The 22190-nt window shown below is 31.6% G+C and overlaps 1 protein-coding gene across 1 annotated transcript in view; it reads left to right on the top strand.

The window, feature by feature from the left end:
- Positions 1 to 19842, top strand: part of LOC140443713 (cytochrome P450 6j1-like) — a 67356-nt gene extending 47514 nt beyond the window's left edge. Inside the window, exons 5-7 of the mRNA XM_072535099.1 lie at positions 3096 to 3246; positions 11924 to 12187; positions 19520 to 19842. Of these exons, the coding sequence (XP_072391200.1) occupies positions 3096 to 3246; positions 11924 to 12187; positions 19520 to 19686 (582 nt within the window). The 3' untranslated portion in view covers positions 19687 to 19842. The remainder of the gene's footprint in view (positions 1 to 3095; positions 3247 to 11923; positions 12188 to 19519) is intronic.
- The last annotated feature ends 2348 nt before the right edge of the window (positions 19843 to 22190 follow it).

Raw genomic sequence — 22190 nt, 5'->3', positions numbered from 1 at the left:
CTAACAAGGCTATACGTAAGTTTATTTGCCATATTAAATTTCTTACAATTACTATTCAGAAAACTCTAGACACTATTTAGAAAATCACTAATGTCTCTCAATTTATGTTCGAAGACTGGTTTATGCTATTATGTTTGAAAACAATGTTTACTTAGAAAGTTGAGAATTTCTAATGATGGTTATCGGCTTTTAGATTTTACTAATTACTTCATTAATCCTTTATCTAGGTACATGAAAATTTAAGGAACATTAGAAGAGACAAACTATAATTACATTTTTGGTTACATGTAGATTATATTTATTTTAACGTAATTTCAATTGCAACTGTAAAAAAATTCCATGTCCACGTTAAAAATAGAAAACACAATAATTCAATTTTCTCGTTACGAATAGTGATAGTTACGAACTGTCGATGTTACGAAAGTAGCAGTTACGAATTGACAAACTAAAGTCGGTTAGAATGTGCAGACTTTGTTTAGGCTTTTAATTTTATAAAATATTACCGATAACAGCGATGAATGGAAATATAAAGGTTCGGACTTATTCTCACAGTAATCTTTACGAACGTAATTATTGTTTGTATAGACAACGGTTTACTATTATAAGAAAAAATAATGTTTTTTCTATAGCTAATGTTAAAGTGTTGCTATAACAACTGTTTTAAATAGATAAAGTATCACTTTAACCGTAAGGGTAGATAAAGTGACACTTTAACAGCAAGAGTAGATAAAATGTTTTAACTTTTTTTTATTCAATAAAATTTACAAATTCAAACACATTAAGGATTAAAAACAACTAAAATTTTATAATTAACATTATTAGAAATATCTATTTTTGGAGCATCACAACTTGTACTCGTTTGCTTAAACACTTGATTCGAGGTACTGGATTGATTTTCTGGTCCGCCAAGTATACACTTGGATACAGCAATCTTATTGCTTATTGACTCTTCAATGTAAGATTCTGCAACAGATGACGATTTCCATTCACCTAAACGTTTAACTTTTACTAGATCAGCTCCATAATTTGCGAACATAGTAGCTGAAGAACGACGGAAACAATGCCCCGTGTACATTTCTGAATTTGCAAGTTTCAAAAAATCTGCAATCTTCTTGGGGATATTATATATAGTGTTTATCCCCACCGTTTGGGTAGTGCACTTTTGCTGTCCGTAATTTACAAAAAACTTACTGTGAGGTACGATTTTGGGGCGCAAGGCAATATACTTTCTCACGATTTCCAAGAAACTCAGTCCACTTTTCTTGTCAGTAATACAAAATGACCCTTCCTGCTTGGTTTTAGTATCAGATAATGAAACGATTATCACCGATTTTCTGTCGTCCACGTTAAACACTTCTAACTTGTACAATTCATCGGACCTAGTCGCTCCATGCACACCAAAAATAGCAATAACCTTCATCAACAAATAGACGTCATCAGGAGCTTCTGTCAGAAATTTAATAATGTCATCTGACTCCAGGATTTTGGACTTTTTAGCTTTGTATCCTCCACTCTGGTTTTTTAGTAAGGTGGTTAACTTGCTGAATTTAGAAATGTCACAATTTTCATTCACCAACAACGTACGCTTCAGCATCGAATAATACGACCATAATGACGATGGCATCGCTTTTTTCGACTTTTCAGAAAAATACGCCAGAAGTATTTTTTCACTCACGCCATAGATATTCTTAATGTTTTTCCACTTTTTAAAAGAGTGGTATTCTTTCTCATACATCATCCTAGATTTTTGTGGCAACAATAAACTTTCTGCTTCCAACGATGCATTTTCTACATCTAATGGCAGGTTTTCCTTTTCTTGTGTCAATTCTTTTCCGTCCATTTCGTATTTATTCACTTTGTACACAAAACGCAACAATATTCTCCGCAAAAACCAAAATGTAACATTTGTTTGACATTTGTTGACAGAGTAATTCATATCCCTAGCAACGGAGCAACACAATTGCGATTTTTGTGCTAAAAATTACAATTTTCTTTGAAATTCTATTTTTCACCTGAACTTGAAGTCTTGCTATAAAAAAAAATGTTGTATTGCACACGACGATAAAATCGCATTATCTTCTCGAGCATAATTAGCGTCTCGACTGACGTCTCGACGCTAAAAAACGCTCTCGAAGATAAAGTACAATTTTATCGTCTTGTACAATAAATAACGATTAATCTGCTAATCACTTATCCGAATTGAAAAAATTGTGATTCATAGATATACCACATTCATAGTTTTTATATTATTACTTATTAACAAGAAATAATGTTTTTCAGTTATATTTCAAACTTATAATAGCTTATAAATAACCTTATAGCTCGAGGTTGATTGAGTTGCGTGTGCTTGTTGTAGTAAAAATTCTATAATTAAAGACAAAAAGGAAAAAGGTATTTTATAAATATAATTCTTTGTTGTTCCTTTTTCATTATTAGGTTTAGTTTTAGATAAAATAGATCTCAATGTCTCTATTTGTTTCAATGTTGTTGAAATTTATATCGTATTTTTTCAGTTCTGATAATTCTTTTATGTATGGTATTGTTATTTTCCTCGTATTATTCCTTGTGTATACTGTAGGATCTCGTTCTAAGTTGTTCTGTTCCATTCGGTCGATTGTTGAAAATTTCCTATTGTTTAACGATAAAGGATAATCATTTTTTAATAAAACAGATGTTAACTAATGTTTTTCCTCTAAGAAGGAATTTTCGATAAAACAAGTAATTTTGGCTCTATTTATGATTCTCTATTTATTGATTTCGTTTTTAATGAAGTACCGAAAGTTCTACTATAGACCTATTTGTAGTACAATGAATTCTCCTTGTAGTAGCTTACGTAGATGGTGAAATGATTATAAAAAAGGTAGTTTATACATATCGGTATTACAGAGCAATGGACAAATATATTGACCAGATTAGATAACTATAAAAAACCAAGTGTTTTACACTACAACAAAACTTAAATGAAAAATGACAATCATTTTTTATAAGTCTATAAGTTAGATATAATTTATTGATAGAAATAAAAACTATTATTGTGTTAAATAACTTACATTATTTATATTTATTACATCTATGGCATATTATTTATATTTAAGGTAATGGCCTTCTTGCTGTATGATTTAGCATTAAATCCAGATGTACAAACAAATCTAAGAGAGCATCTTACTGACATTTATAAGAAAAATAATGATCAATTTACGTATGAAAGTGTAAACGAACTTCAGTATTTAGATGCTTGTTTAAGTGGTAAGTAAGATATCATTTGAAACAGTTCTTTTGACCATTTATTTGATATTTTTGCATTTTAAAAATTCATCTCGATTACACCTTTTGTAAGATATTCAGTGCTAAAAATTTCAGTAGGATGGCAATGACATAGTCAGAGATAGAATATAACAATCTCTGATTGTAGTTACAACATAAACAAAATACAGTGTAATGCTTTAAATAAATCCTCAGAACTCGAAAATCGGTATTAGGTTTTCTTAATCCGAATGGTAAAATCCGAATCTAAACGGTAAAATCGTAAAATCTGAATGGTAATATGGTATATATATATATATATATATATATATATATATATATATATATATATATATATATATATATATATATATATGTATATATATATATATATATATATATATATATATATAACTACTGCTACTTATATATATATATATATATATTTATATATATGTATATATATATATATATATATACATATATATAAATATATATATATATATATATATATATATATATAGATATATATATATATATATATATATATATATATATATATATATATATATATATATATATATATATATATAAATACGTTCGAATTATCGGGTAAAGTGGTCTGTAATGAAAATCTTTCTTTTGTCTGAGATACTCAATATTTCGCCATTTATTTAATAGCTTCCTCAGAAGTAAACTAAAACAATTTAAACATTACAAAAAATGGCGTACAAATACATTTTTAAAATTAAGATATAAATAAATGTGCTTAAGACAATTTAATCTTGACATTCAATATTTCAAATACTTCAATGTCAGTTTTTATTTGCGAAATGTTTTAAATTCTGTGAATGTTTTAAAATGTATTTGTAAGCCATTTTTTGTAATGTTTAAATTGTTTTAGTTTACTCCTGAGGAAGCTATTAAATAAATGGCGAAATATTGAGTATCTCAGAAAAAGGAAAGATTTTCATTACAGACCACTTTACTCGATAATTCGAATTTAAAAATTATTTTTTGGTCGAATATATATATATATATATATATATATATATATATATATATATATATATATATATATATACTGTTATGATGTATTGTTTGTTTGAATGATGAGCAATGAGTATTTTTAATCATATAGGGTTTTTATCGCGATTCTCAAAGAATTAGTTTGTAAGTACTTTTTTAAATTATCTTTATTATAACTATTATGAAACTGTTGCCGAGAGGGGGCATTTGGGCCTGTAGGACCCATCGCCGGCTCTTCGGACTTTTTCCTGTCTCCGGAATTGGAACGGGTGTTTACCATCTTCGTTTGTCGCTAGTGAAATGGGTCAGTACTGTTGCCGTTACAGAATAACCGTTACAGCGACAAGTATCTGTTACAGGTAACGGTTCCAAGGAACAGTTACAAAATAACAGATCAAAAATGGAAAACAGAACAGGTAAAATAATCTAAGTATTCCTTGACTTACGGAAGGAATAACTTGGTAAACAATAAAATAAAATGGTATGATAAATGTAGTGCAAAGAATATGTTTCTAAGTGTTTCTTGACTTACGGAAGAAACAACTTAGAATGAAAAGTAAAAATGTACAAGATCAAAGAATAGAAAAATGCAGAAATATGAGTAAAAATACACAAGGTAAAAGAATGCAGAAATGTTCTTAAGTGTTTCTTGACTTACGGAAGAAACAACTTAAGAGAGGAATATAAACAAATGAAATAAGTAAATATAAAACAATATGTGAAAATATGTCTAAGTGTTTCTTGACTTACGGAAGAAACAACTTAGAACAGAAAAACAACAAGAGAATCAAATATGCAATAGAAGAATATAAATATTTACAAGTGTTTCTTGACTTACGGAAGAAACGACTTGTAATATAGAATAGGAAGAAAATAAAATGCAAAAATAAGAATACAAATATTTACAAGTGTTTCTTGACTTACGGAAGAAACGACTTACAAATACGAAAAATCAAATACAGAAAAGATGTGGAAATATTGCTAAGTGTTTCTTGACTTACGGAAGAAACAACTTAGCATAAAATAGAAAATGAAAGAGACAAATATATTAAGTATTTTCTTAACTTAAGGAAGAAAATATCTTAAATAAAATATCGGAAATAATAATGCAACAATGATTATGAAAATATTTCTAAGTGTTCTTTTGACTTACCGGAAAAGAATGGCTTAGACGCACAATTAAAATAACAAGTCAAATATTCAGAGAAATATTTCTAAGAGTTCTTTGACTTACCGGAAAGAACTACTTAGACAAAGTACAAATCAAAATATAAAATAGAAAAAGCAAGATAAATATTTCTAAGTGTTCTTAACTTACGGAAGAACAACTTAGACACAAAATACAAGAAAAATAAACAATCAAAATACTCAAATAAAATATCAAACAATCAGTACATGAACAAATATAGATCAATGTATTATTCTAACCTGAAAAGGTCTGAATATACAATAATGCTAAAATAAAAAGGTATACAGAAAATCAGAAATAAAACAATAACTTAGTTGGAACAATAATAGCACCGACTAGGTCTACAGTAGAAGAGGCAAGCTCGACTGACTGATGAGAGAAAATCTACCTGCTTTTATGTAAAACAAATCCTTTGTTTTACGAAGCGAAAGTGGATTTTCCCTGCATCGAATCAATTAGAAATTTGGATTTGGCCAACCTTGGAATTCCCAAGTATTTTAATCGATATCCAAATTCCTTGATGCGTCGAGGACAAAACACACATATATATCTAACCTAGCCAATGTAAATTTAAAATAAACTATCTTTAAATTGATATTCTTATAAAACTAATTAAATTCTATAGACAATGTAAAATTTAAACAAACTATCTTCAAAATTGAAATTGTTATGACACTAACTAAATTATATTAACAAAATTTTGTACCTTTCTTTCACTGAATGCCTAAATGAACTGTTTTCCACTATATAGATTCTAATCACCACTGAATGTCTTCGTACTTCGGTTATCCTTGTTTTTGTGAAATTACTTTTTCCAATTATCAGCTTCTACCAATTTAAGATATATTTTTCTTCACCAGCATTTATAAACCACCAAACAAACCAGCAAACAGCATTTATATTTAGTCTTCTTTTCAATATACCAATATCCAATCATAATATAATTTTAATTCCTTACAATATCCATCCAATATTCTTCTAATATACTTTTATAATCTTCAATAATTATTTGTGTATAATTATAAATGTGCATTAAAATATATGCATAATTTTTAATCTTCATTTAACTCACTATATTAAACAATTGGACTATTTGTAACTGATTGACTAACTTTCATATTTCTTACTAAACTTTCTGACTGACTTCTCTTAAACTTTCTGACTGCTTGACTTAAACTTTCTGACTGCTTGACTTAAACTTTCTGACTGACTTCCTACTAAAACTAAAAACTGTCATTGAATCCAAATCACGGGTATTTATATCTTTTTGGATGTTCCAGAATCATCTGGTAAAAGATCATGTTCGATTTGTTCTATTTCTTCTATATGGATGTTCTCGAAAAAAGTATATGTTCGATCCACAGACATAACAATTATTCCAGAATGTTCCAAAGGTCAAATTCTGCATTCTGGAGACTTCTTTAATTTTTTATTGATAATTTTGTTGACATTTAGGCTTTTCAGATCAGAATAAACACTTAAATCAGTAAATATATATAAATTAAACATTTTAAACTATTATATTATTATAACCCCACTTATATTCCTAATTATTTAAAATGTCGCTTGGAGAGTAAGTATATCTGTCTGTCACATTATAATTACTAAAATACAACTTTTTACAATTATTATATGCTAATTTCTTAAAAATACTCTCACATAAATAATTTTTATTAAATTCTCTAGTATATAACTTCTTAAAATAACCAAATACTTTTTTATATCTAATATTATCTAGTATATAATTTACAAATTATTTTCTTTAAACACCAATCATCACAATATATATATATATATATATATATATATATATATATATATATATATATATATATATATATATATATATATATATATATATATATATATATATATATATATATATATATATATATATATATATATATATAAAGACCTTAATTTTCACACCTTTATTAGTAACCTCTATTTTTTAATTGCCATATTCGTGTCACAGAGTTAGTTGCCATACTCCTCCGAAACCGCTTCACCGATTCTTATAAAATTTTATATGTACATATTATATTCATATTCGTGTATGGACTATTTTTATTTTTATTTTTCTTATAATATGGAGGGTACAGAGAAAAAAAAAGGAGATATGCCAAATGACGGGCGAAAATGAGGCTATTAGACCATATAGAATTACAAACCGGATACAACAGGATGTAACACATATTTTTATATTTGTTATACAGAGTAAAAAAGGAGGCATGTCCGAACTCTACAGGAAAAAACGGAGGGATGTCAATGTGACCGGCGCCGACTAAGCAGTTAATACATTTAGTTTGTACGTGTTTGAGAGGTGTTTAGAGGTTATTTGTGTTTGTTTACTGAACCTGAAAGGAGAGTTATCAAGTTGTCAATATGTCTAGTGAGAGTGACGAATTTATAAAATATGATGTTATGGACACACGGGAAAATATTGCAAAGAAACGTAGAAAGTATGGACGAATCCATGAAGTAAATAAAAAATTAAACAGACAAATCCATGTAATAAGATCTGATTATAAGTGCGTTACGTTTAAGTGTTTTCTACAAATATCGCCTAAAGCAAGAATTCAAATTATTAGAAAGTTTAACTTCATGAAGTTAACAGATGTTCAAAATATATACTTATGCTGATTAATTATTGTACAAACTGTACTGCAACGAAGAACACAAGTATCAGAGGACTCTGCAGGTCTTCATGATGCCGTCTTTAGTTATATAATCCGTTATAATGTAAATGACAAAATACAAGAAGTTCCAGTATGTCAGAAGGCCTTTTTGGCATTCCATGAAATTGGGAAAAAAAAGTTAGGTGTTCTATACAAGTCACTAAAATTGACACGCTCCAAAATTTACTAGAGGAAAGACATGGAAATCATCGCCATCAAGTTTCTATAGAAACAAAAAACTGTATAATTCAGCATATAGGGACTTTCAGGGCCAGAAAAAGTCATAATAGTTTGAAAAACTCGTCGAAATAATACTTTTCTGAGGATTTAAATATTGTACACAATGTACATTGTGTACATTTTTGAGATGCTACGTGTTGTCCGTATTATTTTATGGGTTGGAGGCTTGGACAATAAAGAAAGATGTTTCGGACAGATTAGAAGCCTTGGAGTTATGGGCCTCCAGAAGGATATTAAGAATAAGTTGGGTGGATAGAGCCACGCATGTCGACATGTCGAGATGTTGAGAAGAATGAGAAAAGATAAAGAGGTTTTAAATACAATTAAAGTCAGAAAACTGCAATATCTGGGACATGTCATGAGGGGCGAGCGTTGCAATTAATAATGCAAGGAAAAATACAGGGTAGAAGGAGTCGTGGAAGAAGACGCATCTCCTGGTTAAACAATTTTAAAGGTTGGTTTAACTGCACTTCTGCTGACCTCTTTAGAGCAGCAATAGTGAAAGTGCGAATTGCCATAATGGTTGCCAACCTTCTAAGAGGAGATGGCACATGAAGAAGAAGACACAATGTACGTAGAAAAATTTCCAGACATTTGTAGTTTATACGAAATATATAGAAGTATTTTTTCTACTTAATTTAATATTTCCTTTGGTTTTCCAAGAACCGATACGTATAGTTCTTGTGATCAATATTTATCAAAAATTCTTGAGAAGCAGTGTCTATTAGCGAAATCTTTGGAAGAAACAAATAAATTGAATGCTGATATTAAGCAACTAGATACAGAAAATAAACTACATAAACTTAAAGCCCAAGCCCAACAGAAAACAAGCTGCGAGAATACCTAGTAGAAAAAATGTACACACAGAGGCCATATGCATGGATTTTTTAAAAAATTTGCAAATACCCAATATTAGTACAAATGATGTTTACTATAAGAGACAATTGAGTTTATACTCGTTCAATATACACGTCTTGTCTGCAGCTGAGTCCATATTTTATATGTACCCCGAGACTGTTGACAAAAAAGGTAGCGATGATGTTTGTTCACTGCTTCATCAGTATATCTACAACTATCTTAATTGAAAAGTACGAAACTTGAATATTTTCTGCGACTCGTGCGGAGGACAGAATAAAAACTACACTATTCTTTGGTTTATTCACAACATAGTTCATCATGAGAAGAGACTGGACTCTATGTAAATAACTTTTTCTGTTAGGGTACATTCCTACCTGGAATGTGACAAAGATTTTGGACTTGTCAATCAAAAATCACAAGCCGAACTTTTTCAAGACTGGACAGAAGTGTATAAAACTGCTAGACATAAACCATCATCGTTTCATGTTGGAGAATGTCCTCAAAAGTATTTTCGAAATTGGACTGAATATTTACGCAAGCATTATAAAAATAAATGGCCTTTTCTAAATCGACCCATCCTTGACGTAAAAGCTGGTAGGGATCATCCTCGTATTTGGAGAACTTGGGAGACCACAGTAATAACACAGTAGAGATTGACTACTCCAAATTGCCGGAAGTGGAATTTGAGCTACCTCCATATGCTTATACGCGTAAACCCCCCCCCCCCAAATTAATTAGTTTTATAAAGCTTACTTTTGTTATTTTTTTAACACTTCTGCCGATCAGTCAAGCGAAATCTGCAGACTTGCAGCATCTTAAAAAATTTTGTTGAGATGCCCAACGTTATTTTGATCTTCCACATCAATAATTTAGAGACCTATTATACCCAAATCTCGTGTAGACGCTATAAAATGTTGAAAAAATACTATTTTTAAATTCTTTTACATAAATAATATTTTTATAATAATCGTTGTTTGTTTTCTGAAATAAAATGCATTTTTTTATCAACGTTGTTACTACTTTTCTTGACATTCCTCCATTTTTACTTTAATATTGAGAATTATTGTGTAAATATTGTTCTGAAGCTATTTTCTTGTGGCATTTTAAATTAATTACTATTTAACTGGGAATAAGCCACAATTAAAGGTTAAAATACGTTTATTGACGTTTCAATTTCCACTTCGGAAATCGTTCTCAAAATACAAACACTAATGTTTGTATTTTGAGAACGATTTCCGAAGTGGAAATTGAAACGTCAATAAACGTATTTTAACCTTTAATTGTGGCTTATTCCCAGTTAAATAGTAATTTATTGTGTAAAGTTTCTTAATTTTTGGCAAAATAAAGAAACTAGAATAATTTAGGTTTTTGCAGTTCAACTGAAACCTTATATTTAACCTCTGGTAATACCTTGATCAATGTAAATGACGAAACTATAATCTTTGTGCTGTTTTGAAGTATTAAAATCGCCTTCTTTCAGAATGTGTTATTTCTGACATACTTCCTTTTTTCCTTGTACCCTTCATATGTCATTAAACAATAAAACTCTTAATTTTTACCCTTTTATCACTAATCCCTATGATTTAATAGCCGTATTAGCTATTTAATCATTTTAACCGTAATCGATAACTGATTATTAGATCAGTTATTCCCGTCAAGCGTCCACCAATGTGAGTCCTCACTCAGTAAACAGCAGCGAGTAGGGATTCAAACAAAGCCGGTTTCTCTAGCTCAAAGCCTTTTTAGTCCAAAAACTCTAAACAGTTTTTAGCTATTATTATTGTTTATGCATTTTTTATTTTACCCTCTCAGTATAATTCTCAGGTAATTTTTTATCAAATTTCTGAGTGGAGCATATTAATTGTTTTTTCTGATCATAGCACACCAGTTCAAAAACCATAATTGGACGAGCAATATTGCTGGCAAAAATACAAATGTCGATGATCTAAATGTGATTATTCTGCATTTTCTTCCAGGAAATTTGTTATTGTTCAAATTAGTTGACGCAGAGATCAAGCAGGATGACTTAATTAACTATCCTACAAAGTTTTTTAAATCGTTACAATTACCTGGACTCATACCTAACAACTTACAACAATTAAAAGTCGGATCAGTTGTCATTATACTGCGTAACACAACCTCGACGTGCACTGGACCGAGAGTGACTGTGAAAAGGGTAATTAATAATGTCATTAATTAGCCTTAATAAAGGCTATTGCAATGAATAATGTTATACGTCAAATTAATATTCATGCCGTCCATGTAAGAGGTGTGATGTCAGAGTAGCCTTATATCCGAAAATTTATCCGATGTATAAAAAATTTTATAAATCTATATTTATATTATTTATTTATATTTAATTATATTGATATATCTCCTTGTTACAAGGCGGGCAGGTCAAAAATCAAATTAATGTTTATATAATCCATATATAAATATAATAGAATATTGTAGCTAATATTTTTAAAGACATACACTTATGCCAATCAAAAAAGTAAAAATATTTATTTCAAATATTACCATTATTTAAACAATTTCTACAATTCGTATTGTAGTACTTAATCAGATGACAGGATTTGTCGATAAATAATTGTTAAGAAAAACTATAAGTAGTAATAACATATTTTGTGAAACCAGACCTACATTTCTAATTTTATTATTTTTACATATTAATATATTTTTTTAGAATCTTTAAGAGTGAATTCCGTAGTTTATACTTTAACCAAAGTGTGCACTGAAGATTACACGTATACCCCAACCAATTCTGATTATAAGCCTATTTCTGTCAAACTAAAAGTAGGAGATGTTGTTATGATACCATTACTTGCTGTGCAGATGGACCCAAAATATTTCGAAGATCCAGAAAAATTTAAACCAGAACGATTTATAGACAATCAGGTCAAGAGGTACACATATTTTCCCTTTGGAGATGGACCACGTGCTTGCTTAGGTAAGGATAAATTAGTTTAAAAAAAAATTAATTTACAGATCCAATATATACAAAAAGTTACTGGAAATTACTTAGTTATAAATCAGAAAAATGTCCGTATCAATTTCACGCTATCACGCATAAGACGGTGATAATCATCAAATAGGTTTCATCAATATGAAAGTACGTCAGAAGAATATATGATAAAGGTGAGTCAAATATTGATAGATCGCAGTTTGGCTTTCGGAAAGCACTTGGAACTAGAGAAGCAATTTTCGCTCTCCACGTGCTTATACAGCGGTGAAGAGACGTTGATAAGGACGTGTATTTGTGCTTTGTGGATTTTAGAAAAGCATTTGACAATGTCAATCATGAACAATTGATAGATATTCTGCGAAAGACAGGTATTGACGACAAGGACATTCGAATTGTGGCAAACCTATACTGGGGTCAAACAGCAAGAGCAAAAATTGGCAACGAACTCACTGAAAGTGTGCAGATCAAAAGAGGTGTCCGTCAGGGGTGTATATTATCCCCACTCCTATTCAATATTTATTCCGAAGAAATATTTAACAAATGTATCTTCTTCTTCAAGTGCCATCTCCGCGGCGGAGGTCGGCAATCATCATAGCTATTCGGACTTTTGAGACGGCTGCTCTGAAAAGTTCATTTGATGTACATCCGTACCAATCTCTCAGGTTGCGCAGCCATGACATTCTACGCCTCCCTATGCTTCTCTTTCCTTGGATCTTTCCCTGCATAATCAGTTGGAGCAAGGTGTATTTCTCTCCACGTGTAATATGTCCGAGATATTCTAATTTTCTTGTTTTTATTGAATTTAAAATTTCCATTTCTTTGTTCATCCTTCCCAGAACCTCTTTGTTTGTGACGTGTTCTGTCCATGATATTTTCAGAATTCTTCTGTACACCCACAGCTCAAATGATTTCAGTTTTTTCATTGATGTCGCATTCAAGGTCCAAGATTCCATTCCATAAAATAAAGTCGAAAAAACATAGCACCTCGCCAACCTATCTCTTAGTTCCAGTTTTAAATCCCTGGTACATAGAACTCTTCTCATTTTGTTGAAATTTGCTCTAGCCTTTTCTATTCTTATTTTTATCTCCTGATTGTAATCATTTGTGGAGTTAATCATTGTTCCCAGGTATGCATATTTGTCCACTTGTTCGACGTTGGTTTCGTTTATTAAAAGATTCTCGTTATTTCTTTGAGTTTTCGATATTCTCATAAATTTCGTCTTCTTGACATCCATTATTAGACCATACTCTTTTCCATACTCTGCTATTCTAGTCACCAGTCTCTGAAGATCTTCAATGTTTTCGGCTAAGATCACAGTGTCGTCCGCATATCTAATGTTGTTAATGGGGACTCCATTTACCTTTATTCCAGCTGTTTCACCCTCAAGAGTTTTTTTCAGGACCTCTTCAGAGTAGGCATTGAAAAGAATTGGCGACAATACGCATCCCTGTCTTACTCCACATCTAATTTCAATTTCTTCTGACAGCTGTTCGTTAACACGTACTTTTGCTCGCTGTTTATAGTATAAATTAGATTTCATCCTGAGGTCGTTGTAGTCAATCTTCTTTGATTTCAGGACATTCATTAAATGTTTATGTCGTACTTTATCGAATGCTTTAATATAGTCAATAAAACATGCGTATATATCTTGATTGACGTCCAGGCATCTTTGTATTAGTACATTAAGTGAAAAAAGAGCTTCACGTGTTCCTAGGCCTTTGCGAAAACCAAATTGTGTATTATTAACGTCTATGTCCAGTTTGTGATATATTCTGTTATGGATGACTTTAAGTAGTAACTTTAGCGTATGAGACATTAAGCTAATGGTGCGGTAATCGCTGCATTCTCTTGCGTTTTTCTTTTTAGGGAGACAAATAAAAATAGATGTTAACCACTCTTTGGGTAATACGCAAAACAAATGTATGGAAAATGCAAATGAGGGCATAAAAATAAACTAGAAGCATTCGAAATGTGGGTGTACCGACACATTCTTCGTATATCCTGGACCGAACATGTCACCAACATAGAGGTAATCCAAAGAATCGGAAAGGAGAAAGAAATCGTGAATACAATTAAATAAAGAAAGCTTGAATATCTAGGCCACATATTGAGACACGATAAGTACCGTCTACTGCAATTGATTGTCCAGGGAAAAATAGACAGTAAGCGAGGGCCACGCAGGAGAAGACACTCGTGGCTCCAAAATCTGAGGAAGTGGTTCGGGCTTACATCGGTCGAACTATTCAGAAGCGCCGCAAACAAGATCAGAATTGCCATGTTAATAGCCAATGGACAGGGCACTTGAAGAAGAAGAAGAAAGTACATCAGTCGTCAGAGACCTAAATGCCAATGAACCCCTAAAAATCTTACGAAGAAGCTGAATTTTGCTGAGAATGTCAATTTTGGAACACCAAAAGAACATGCAAAAAAGTTTGCCTTAAACCCTTCTCCTATTACGTAGAATCTGTCTTGATTATAGGTTTTACATGTAGGTGTAAAATGGTTTTGGTTTCTACAGCTTCCGGATTTGAAACCTGTAAAACTCAGGTATAAATTAAATAAAATTATATTCAAAATAGATAAATCACAAAATAAAATTATATCCTAGGTAATATATACAATAAAAACTAGGAGCATTAATCCTGGCGACGACGACATCCACGGTTCTATGGCTCACTGTTTAATATACACAGGACACAGATGGTAGTGAACCGGTCGAAGAAATAAAGATGGACCGGGTTAATCAACACTAGGGCTGGCGAGGAACTGGCGGTGTCCAATCAGTACTTGGACACAGAACAGAATAGGTATGTCTCAGATCAAAACTTCAAGACTGGGTACGGAATTGCCACCAGATCAATACTCTAGTAGAAGCGGTTGGCCTTCAGTCGATACCCAAGGGCTAGTGGAGTTGTTGTCAGATCAATATTGCGACAGAACTCTGCTTTCTCTTGCGGCGGCTGCTCTTTTACACGGTCGAAGGCCTTCCATCTACTCTAGCGCACATCAATTGAGGAGAAACTTCTGGTAGGGATACGTGATTACGCATCCCTACTGCTGACAGTAGCGCTGACGGTATCGAAGAGATGCAAATCGTTACAAGTTTTGTCAAGGAATCTACTTCTTCATTACCAGCAATTCCGATATGTGAAGAAATCTATCAAAGTTGATATTTATGTTCATAGTTTGCAGTTGGTTTAATGCTGTTGGTTGATTTTGTTTATAAGTAGGAATCGCGATAGATGAAATCCAGATTTTTGGGAACTTGCACTGTCTCCATGTATTATTGTAGATATCCAGCAAGAGTTTCTTTGCAGATGAAGGAAGTTTTTGCAGAAATATTACAGAAATGTTATCAGGACCGGGAGAAGAGTTTTTGTATTATTAAGTGACTATTCTAATTCATCCATGGTTATGGGAACATTTAAAGGAGAAAGGTTATTACGCGGTATATCAGCTTTGGATTCAGTCCTTTCTTTTTTGGCCAAGAAATCTGAAGAAAGAATATTATCACTTTAAAATATTTTCACCTAGTGGAGTCATTTTTTTTGTCCTAATATGTCATTATGTGCATTAAAATCTCTTAAGTATTAGACAAAGTAGAGGTATTTGTTTTATCAAATCGAAGATTTTATTGTTGCTTGAGTTTTGTGTAGGTGAATTGTATATATTACAGATGTTTATTTTTATAGGCCCTTTAATATTATTTGAGACCGCTTCAAGTTGTATATTGATTTGAAAAATTTCTGCATCGATGGATAAATAAGGGAAGATCTGTTCACCACCACTAGCATAATCTACATTTTCTCTATTTTTATATGTGCAAGTGGAAGATTTTTACGTTATAAACTTTAGTAATTTTAAATTCTGTTTAAAAGGGAGGCTCCCTGGTTGGATTATGTTGCTCTCTGGGCGTAACCATCTTAATAACACCCTTGGTACAGAACTTACTATTAAATCTGGTGTTTTTTATTGATAATGAAACGCGTCTGGCAGGACGAGTGTTCATTTGTACAATGAAAATTTAAACCAGCATAAATTTGTGCCCTAGATTTTATTTCTTTTTTTTTGTAGACGTTGCAACCTGAGCGCCCGTTCTATCTTAAGTGCTTCACTAACAATTAAAAAACAATATCTTAAAATGAAAAAGGCCAAAAATAATTATCTGGTAATGATAAAACAAGGTTTAAACTTGAATTTAAGTCCTTGGTGAATTTAAAAATAATGTTTTTAACTAACTTGTGTTTTTGAGCCTTGAAAATTTTAATTTTGCGTTTTTCTTCGTTTTTGATTATTTATAACTCGAAAAAGATCAAGCACAGAAAAAACTACAAAGGCCCTATTTTGTTTAGAATGATTCAAAAAATTCAAAAAACTTTGTCCGGGCTAAAACAATTGATTGTTATAATTTGTTAACAAAAAATTGTTTAAACAAATTTGAATAACTTTTCGCATGGGCGACCTCATGAACCTTACTTTGGGTTATCTCATGAAAGTTATTATGCAAAAAAATCTCACGGGAATATTTTTCCAAACGAACTCGAGGTTCATTAATTTTTGAAACTAAATATCAATATATTCAGTTTTATATTTAATTTCTTGACGAAAATTATACATAATTTCAAAATCTTACCTTGTATTATTCCTAATAGACCCTACCTTGTATAATTGATTTAGATCAGTTTTTTAAGGAGCTTTTAAAAACGTTAAATTATACAGGGGGTTGCTTTCTTTTATTTGGGACATTTGTTTTTCATTCTAGAATAAACTTTATATGTAATATACAAAGTTTATTCTAGAACGAAAAAAATGTCCCAAATAAAAGAAAGCAAAACATTGCCAACAATGAAAGGTATTCAGTTAACACGAACAATTTTATTCCATAAGTGTTTTTCACACTATTTATTTATACCCAGATTTAGCCATACAGCTCACACTCCCTCTAAGGGGAAAATTCACTCATCCCAGATACCTCCGGTATCAAAAGGATTGAGCTCTGGTGGGACTCTTTCCGTGTTATTGAGCCCTAGGTGACTTGGTTTGCTGGAGTATCTCCCAAAAATTTTCGCACACATCTGGACGTCGCGAGGAGTACAGCTTTCTGCATGGCCTTATAAAGATGTTCATCTAGACCCAGCTGTTTTATGTTCGCTAGGAGGTTTTTGGGAATAACACCAGTAGTAGATAGAATAATAGGTAATGTCTAAGTACTTTCCATTCTCCATCGTCTCCTAATTTGTATTTCTAGATCTCTGTACTTGGCGATCTTTTCGTTGTATTTAATACGTAAATTATTCGTGTTGAGTATCGCCACATCAATAAGTGTTGTTTGCCTAGTAAGTTTATTAACTAGTATGAGATCCGGTCTATTATGCGCCACTGGTTGGTCTGTAAGCACAGTGCGGTCCCAGTATAGCTTGTAGTTGTCATTTTCAAGCATTCTGTCAGGGACGTATTGATAATAGGGAAGATGGTCAGTTTGGAGAAGTCCCAGTTTATCAGCTAGTTCTTGGTGGATAATCTTTCCTACTGAGTCATGTCGTTCTTTATAATCAGTACCGACAAATGCCTGGCAGCCACCGGTAAGATGTTGGATGGTTTCTTGGGCTTGGCATCCATATCGGCATTTGTCATTTTGGACTTGAGGATCTTTAACAATATATTTCAGGTAATTTTTAGTTGGTGTAACCTGATCCTGAATGGCAAGTAGGAAACCCTCAATCTCGGGAAACATCTTTCCTGATGTCAACCAATAGTTCGACGCTGTATTGTCGACATATTCTTGGCTGATCTCATTGAGATGTCGCCCATGCAGAGGTTTACTCATCCAGGTGCGCATTTTTTCTTGCTGAGTCAGGTGGTTCATGCACATTTCTTGTTCCTTCAGTTTAAGCGGGGTTGTATCTCAAAGCAATGGATGAGAATTGCAAAAGATAGGGAAGCGTGGAAACAATTGGAGGAGGCCTATGTCCAACAATAGATGAATGAAGGCTGAAGAAGAAAGAAGAAATATCATCTACTGCGCAAATTGCTCGATGTAAAGTAGATGTCTCATCCTGTGCCTGCAAATAAGTTCTTAAATTAGCAATTTGTTTATCTAATTGCTCACCTATATCCATAAGTCCTCTTTCCCCTTGATACCGCGGTAATGTTGTTCTTTCTACTCCGCTGCGTGGATGATGTTTTTGCGCCTTTGTGAGAAGTGTTCTTACTTTCCGCTGAAGACCCTCTAAATATCCGTTTTTGACCACTTTATAATACCAAATGAGTAGCTAAGCGCGGAACAGGCGTACGTATTTACCGCCTTAAACAAATTTTTACTATTAAGATATGACCGATTTAGTTGTCTTACTCTTCGCACGAACTCCGAAGTTAGTTCAGTTTTCATTTGTTTATGGTCAATTTTCCGCGCTTCTTTTACTCCGAGATATTTGTACGTATCATTTTCACCCATTGCCTCGATGTTTTGACCATCTTGCATATCGAAACGTCCGGGCTGAACCTTTCCTCTGACTATATTTAGTATACGGCACTTGTCTAGTCCAAAATGCATACTGCATATCATTTGAGAAAGTTTATACAGTTTTTAGCATCTGATCTAGGTGATTTCGTGTGGAAGCTATTAATTTCAAATCATCCATGTACAACAGATGATTGAGCTTCGCCACAAGAGTATTATTATTTTTGATGCTAAATCCTAAGTCAGTGGAGTTCAGTAGCTGAGATAGTGGGTTCATCGCTAAACAGAACCAAAGTGGACTCAACGAGTCCCCCTGGAAAAGACCCCGGTTAATTGGGATATCTTCAGTTTCGATATTGGTTTCACCAGGTATTTGAAGGTAAATTTTAGTCTTCCACTCTGCCATTATATGCTTTAAAAAGTCACTAGATTATCATCGAATTTATATATTTTCAATATATCTACAAGTCATTCATGCGGCACTAAATCAATGGCCTTCTGGTAGTCAATGAAGGCAGTAAAACGGTTCCTGTTTTTTGGTGTATGCCTGGTTAGAAATAGTCGATAATAAGTTGTTCTTTACAGCCCGTGGAGCCCTTAGCGCATCCTTTCTGTTGAGGCTCTATGATATTGTTTAGAGCACAGTGTTGGTAGATACGCCGGGCTACACAGGATGTGACCAATTTGTACAAAGTTGGAAGACAAGTTATTGGGCGGTACTTGGCTGGATCTTGGGTGTTATTTTGATTGATTTTTGATTGTTATTTATACTATTTATAATATTTTTATTATTGCTATTATTTTTATATTTTAAAAATCTGTTATCCGAATATTAATAATATTATTTTATTTTTAGGACAACGTTTCGCACAAACTCAAATCAAACTAGGAATTGCATATATAATTAAAAATTTCAAATTAACGTTCAACAGTAAGACTCAACTTCCTCTGAAATACGATCCATTCTATATTTTGAAACACCCTATTGGAGGTTTATGGCTGAATTTTGAAAAAATTAATTAAAAGAACTTATAATAATCAAAAGTTTCTAGCTAAATATAAGTATATATAATAAATATATATAATTACAGTACTTCTATTATGAATATAAGTACTTTTTGAATATTTTTGCTTTAGTTATATAACATATTTTTTTGTTTTATACAATATTTGGTAATATAAATTTTGTTAAATTAAATAGACTTTTTAATATTTTTCAGAACCTATTTTCTTGTGGCATCTTAATGCAATAATTATTTTTGTTGGTAATTAACCAAAATTTTATTTTAGAATTAAGTTTGTTTGGCGTTTCGATTTCCACTTTTTTCCACGAAGTTTTTACTTGCTAAAACATTCTTGTAATAATTTAATTTTATCTGACTCGTCTAAATTGACAATACAAAAAAGGCGGATATTTTGAACCTCTTACAAAAAAGTATGAATTTTATAGGTATTTTCTTCAGCTTTACGGTATCATTTGTAGTGTTAAAGACACATTAAACTAGTGGTCTGTAATAACGTATTTATTTCGTGTGTAGGAAGTAAAATCTCTAAAAAATTGACAAGGAAGAAATTTCACTGAAGCCTTTTATAATTGGTGGTGATTTTAATAGCCACAATTATGTTTGGGGTTGTAGTGCTGTAGACACCATAGGAAAAAATATGTAAGAAGCTATTGAGAACTGTAATCTCGTACTTTTATTTAGGTATTTCATTATTAAAATAATAAAATATCACGAACATAATTTGGATTTCGAAAGAATCATTCTACTGTGGAAGCAGTGAGCCATTTGGTAACAGATATAAATTTAGCTTTTACGTCAAATTCTTCAGTAACAGCTCTTTTATTAGATGCTGAATCAGCACACGACAATGTTAGTTTAAGTATACTATATAACAACATGACACAAATAGGTCTTCCCGAATGTTTCTGTCAAAAAATAATAAAACTATATGACTGTAGAAAAATTTATATATCTGTAAATGGTAACACAATTAGTCCAAGGTTAGCGGTGGATGGTTTACCTTAAGGAAGAATATTAAGCCCGTTGTTATATTTAATTTTATTTATACTGCTGATCTAGTAAAAAATTTAAATTCCACAAACATTTTATAATTTGCATAGTCATTTATCAAGAACACATTCAAATAGAAAATGCAGTCAAACCCATTGAAGAAGGAGCCAAACATATTAAAACATGGAGTGAATTACATGGACTAAATATCTCTGATTTCAAAACTAAATTATGTAATTTTACAAGAAAACGAAAAGTAATACCCAACTACATCTTAATAAACAATGTCTCCTATCCAGTGCACAATTATGTTAAAAATTTGGGTATTACGCTTGTCTGGAAAGAACATAGACAATATAGTTAAAACAACAGAAAAGGGAATAAATCTTCTTCGATTCGCCTCACACTTACGATGGGGAGCAGATCCAAATATTTCTTTGTTATTATTTAAAAATATTATAAGAGCTATAATCGACTATGGATCAATATTATACAGTGACGCATCACAGTGCCATTTAATCAAAATAGACAAAACTAGCGGACCAACTCGACATCGAGTTTTTTAAATGAAATTTTTATTTTGCGAGAAAAATATACAATATATACAATGACCGGAAGTAAAAATATTTTTATCAATAACTCAAAAACTATAAATGATAATTTCGTGAACTTACATTTTTGAACTCTACGTTGAATTCTCTATTGATTTGACTAATAAAAACGAAACCGGAAGTCGACCTCAAAACCGGAATGCAATTTTTATTTCATCAAATGTCGACATGGATATCATTTAGCAGTTAATTTTGCATGCTGATCACGAATCCGGTGTCAAATTTGCTCTATCTTGACGTTTTATGCGCGTTTCGGGTCACTTCCGGTGTCGTATCGCAACCGGAAGTACATATTTAGATTCGTCTCGACGAGACCTTTCGATCCATAAATACATTGTGGCGTCTAAAACTTAAAGTAAATTTTAACCTCCGGTCATCTCAAAACCGGAAGTGAATTTTTGTACCAAAGGTATATCTTGACAATCTCATACGTAATACTAATAATATTCCGAAAAAATATTTTAATTATCTAATATGGTTTTTGAGTAAAGTGGTGGACAAGAAAAGGGCTTAGCGTTTTAGTATATAAGATCGTTAATAAATGCCTTAGATTATGTATAGGAGCCCTAAGAAGTACACCCATTAGTAACCTACAAGTCGAATGATGTGAGTGAAATGCCAATGGATATGAGACGAAAAAAACTTGAACTTTTAGTCCAAGATCAGACTTAAAACATTAGACTTTTGGTTAGATTGTACGAGAAAAAGTCAAATTTAATATCCAAAATACACCAGCTGTTCTTAACAAAATTAACAGAAAAATATTGGATAAAAACTGAAACTCTAAATATAGTAGATTTCTATTCAAAAATGACAATATATGATAAACAACTATAGAAATATGACATAAACCCAAATTACAATATTGACTTTAATACTCTGTAACAATTTTCTATTTACT

The sequence above is a fragment of the Diabrotica undecimpunctata genome, chromosome 6 (assembly GCF_040954645.1).
Source record: "Diabrotica undecimpunctata isolate CICGRU chromosome 6, icDiaUnde3, whole genome shotgun sequence".
In the NCBI taxonomy this organism is placed as follows: domain Eukaryota; kingdom Metazoa; phylum Arthropoda; class Insecta; order Coleoptera; family Chrysomelidae; genus Diabrotica; species Diabrotica undecimpunctata.
This window is presented reverse-complemented; position numbering and strand designations above follow the sequence as displayed.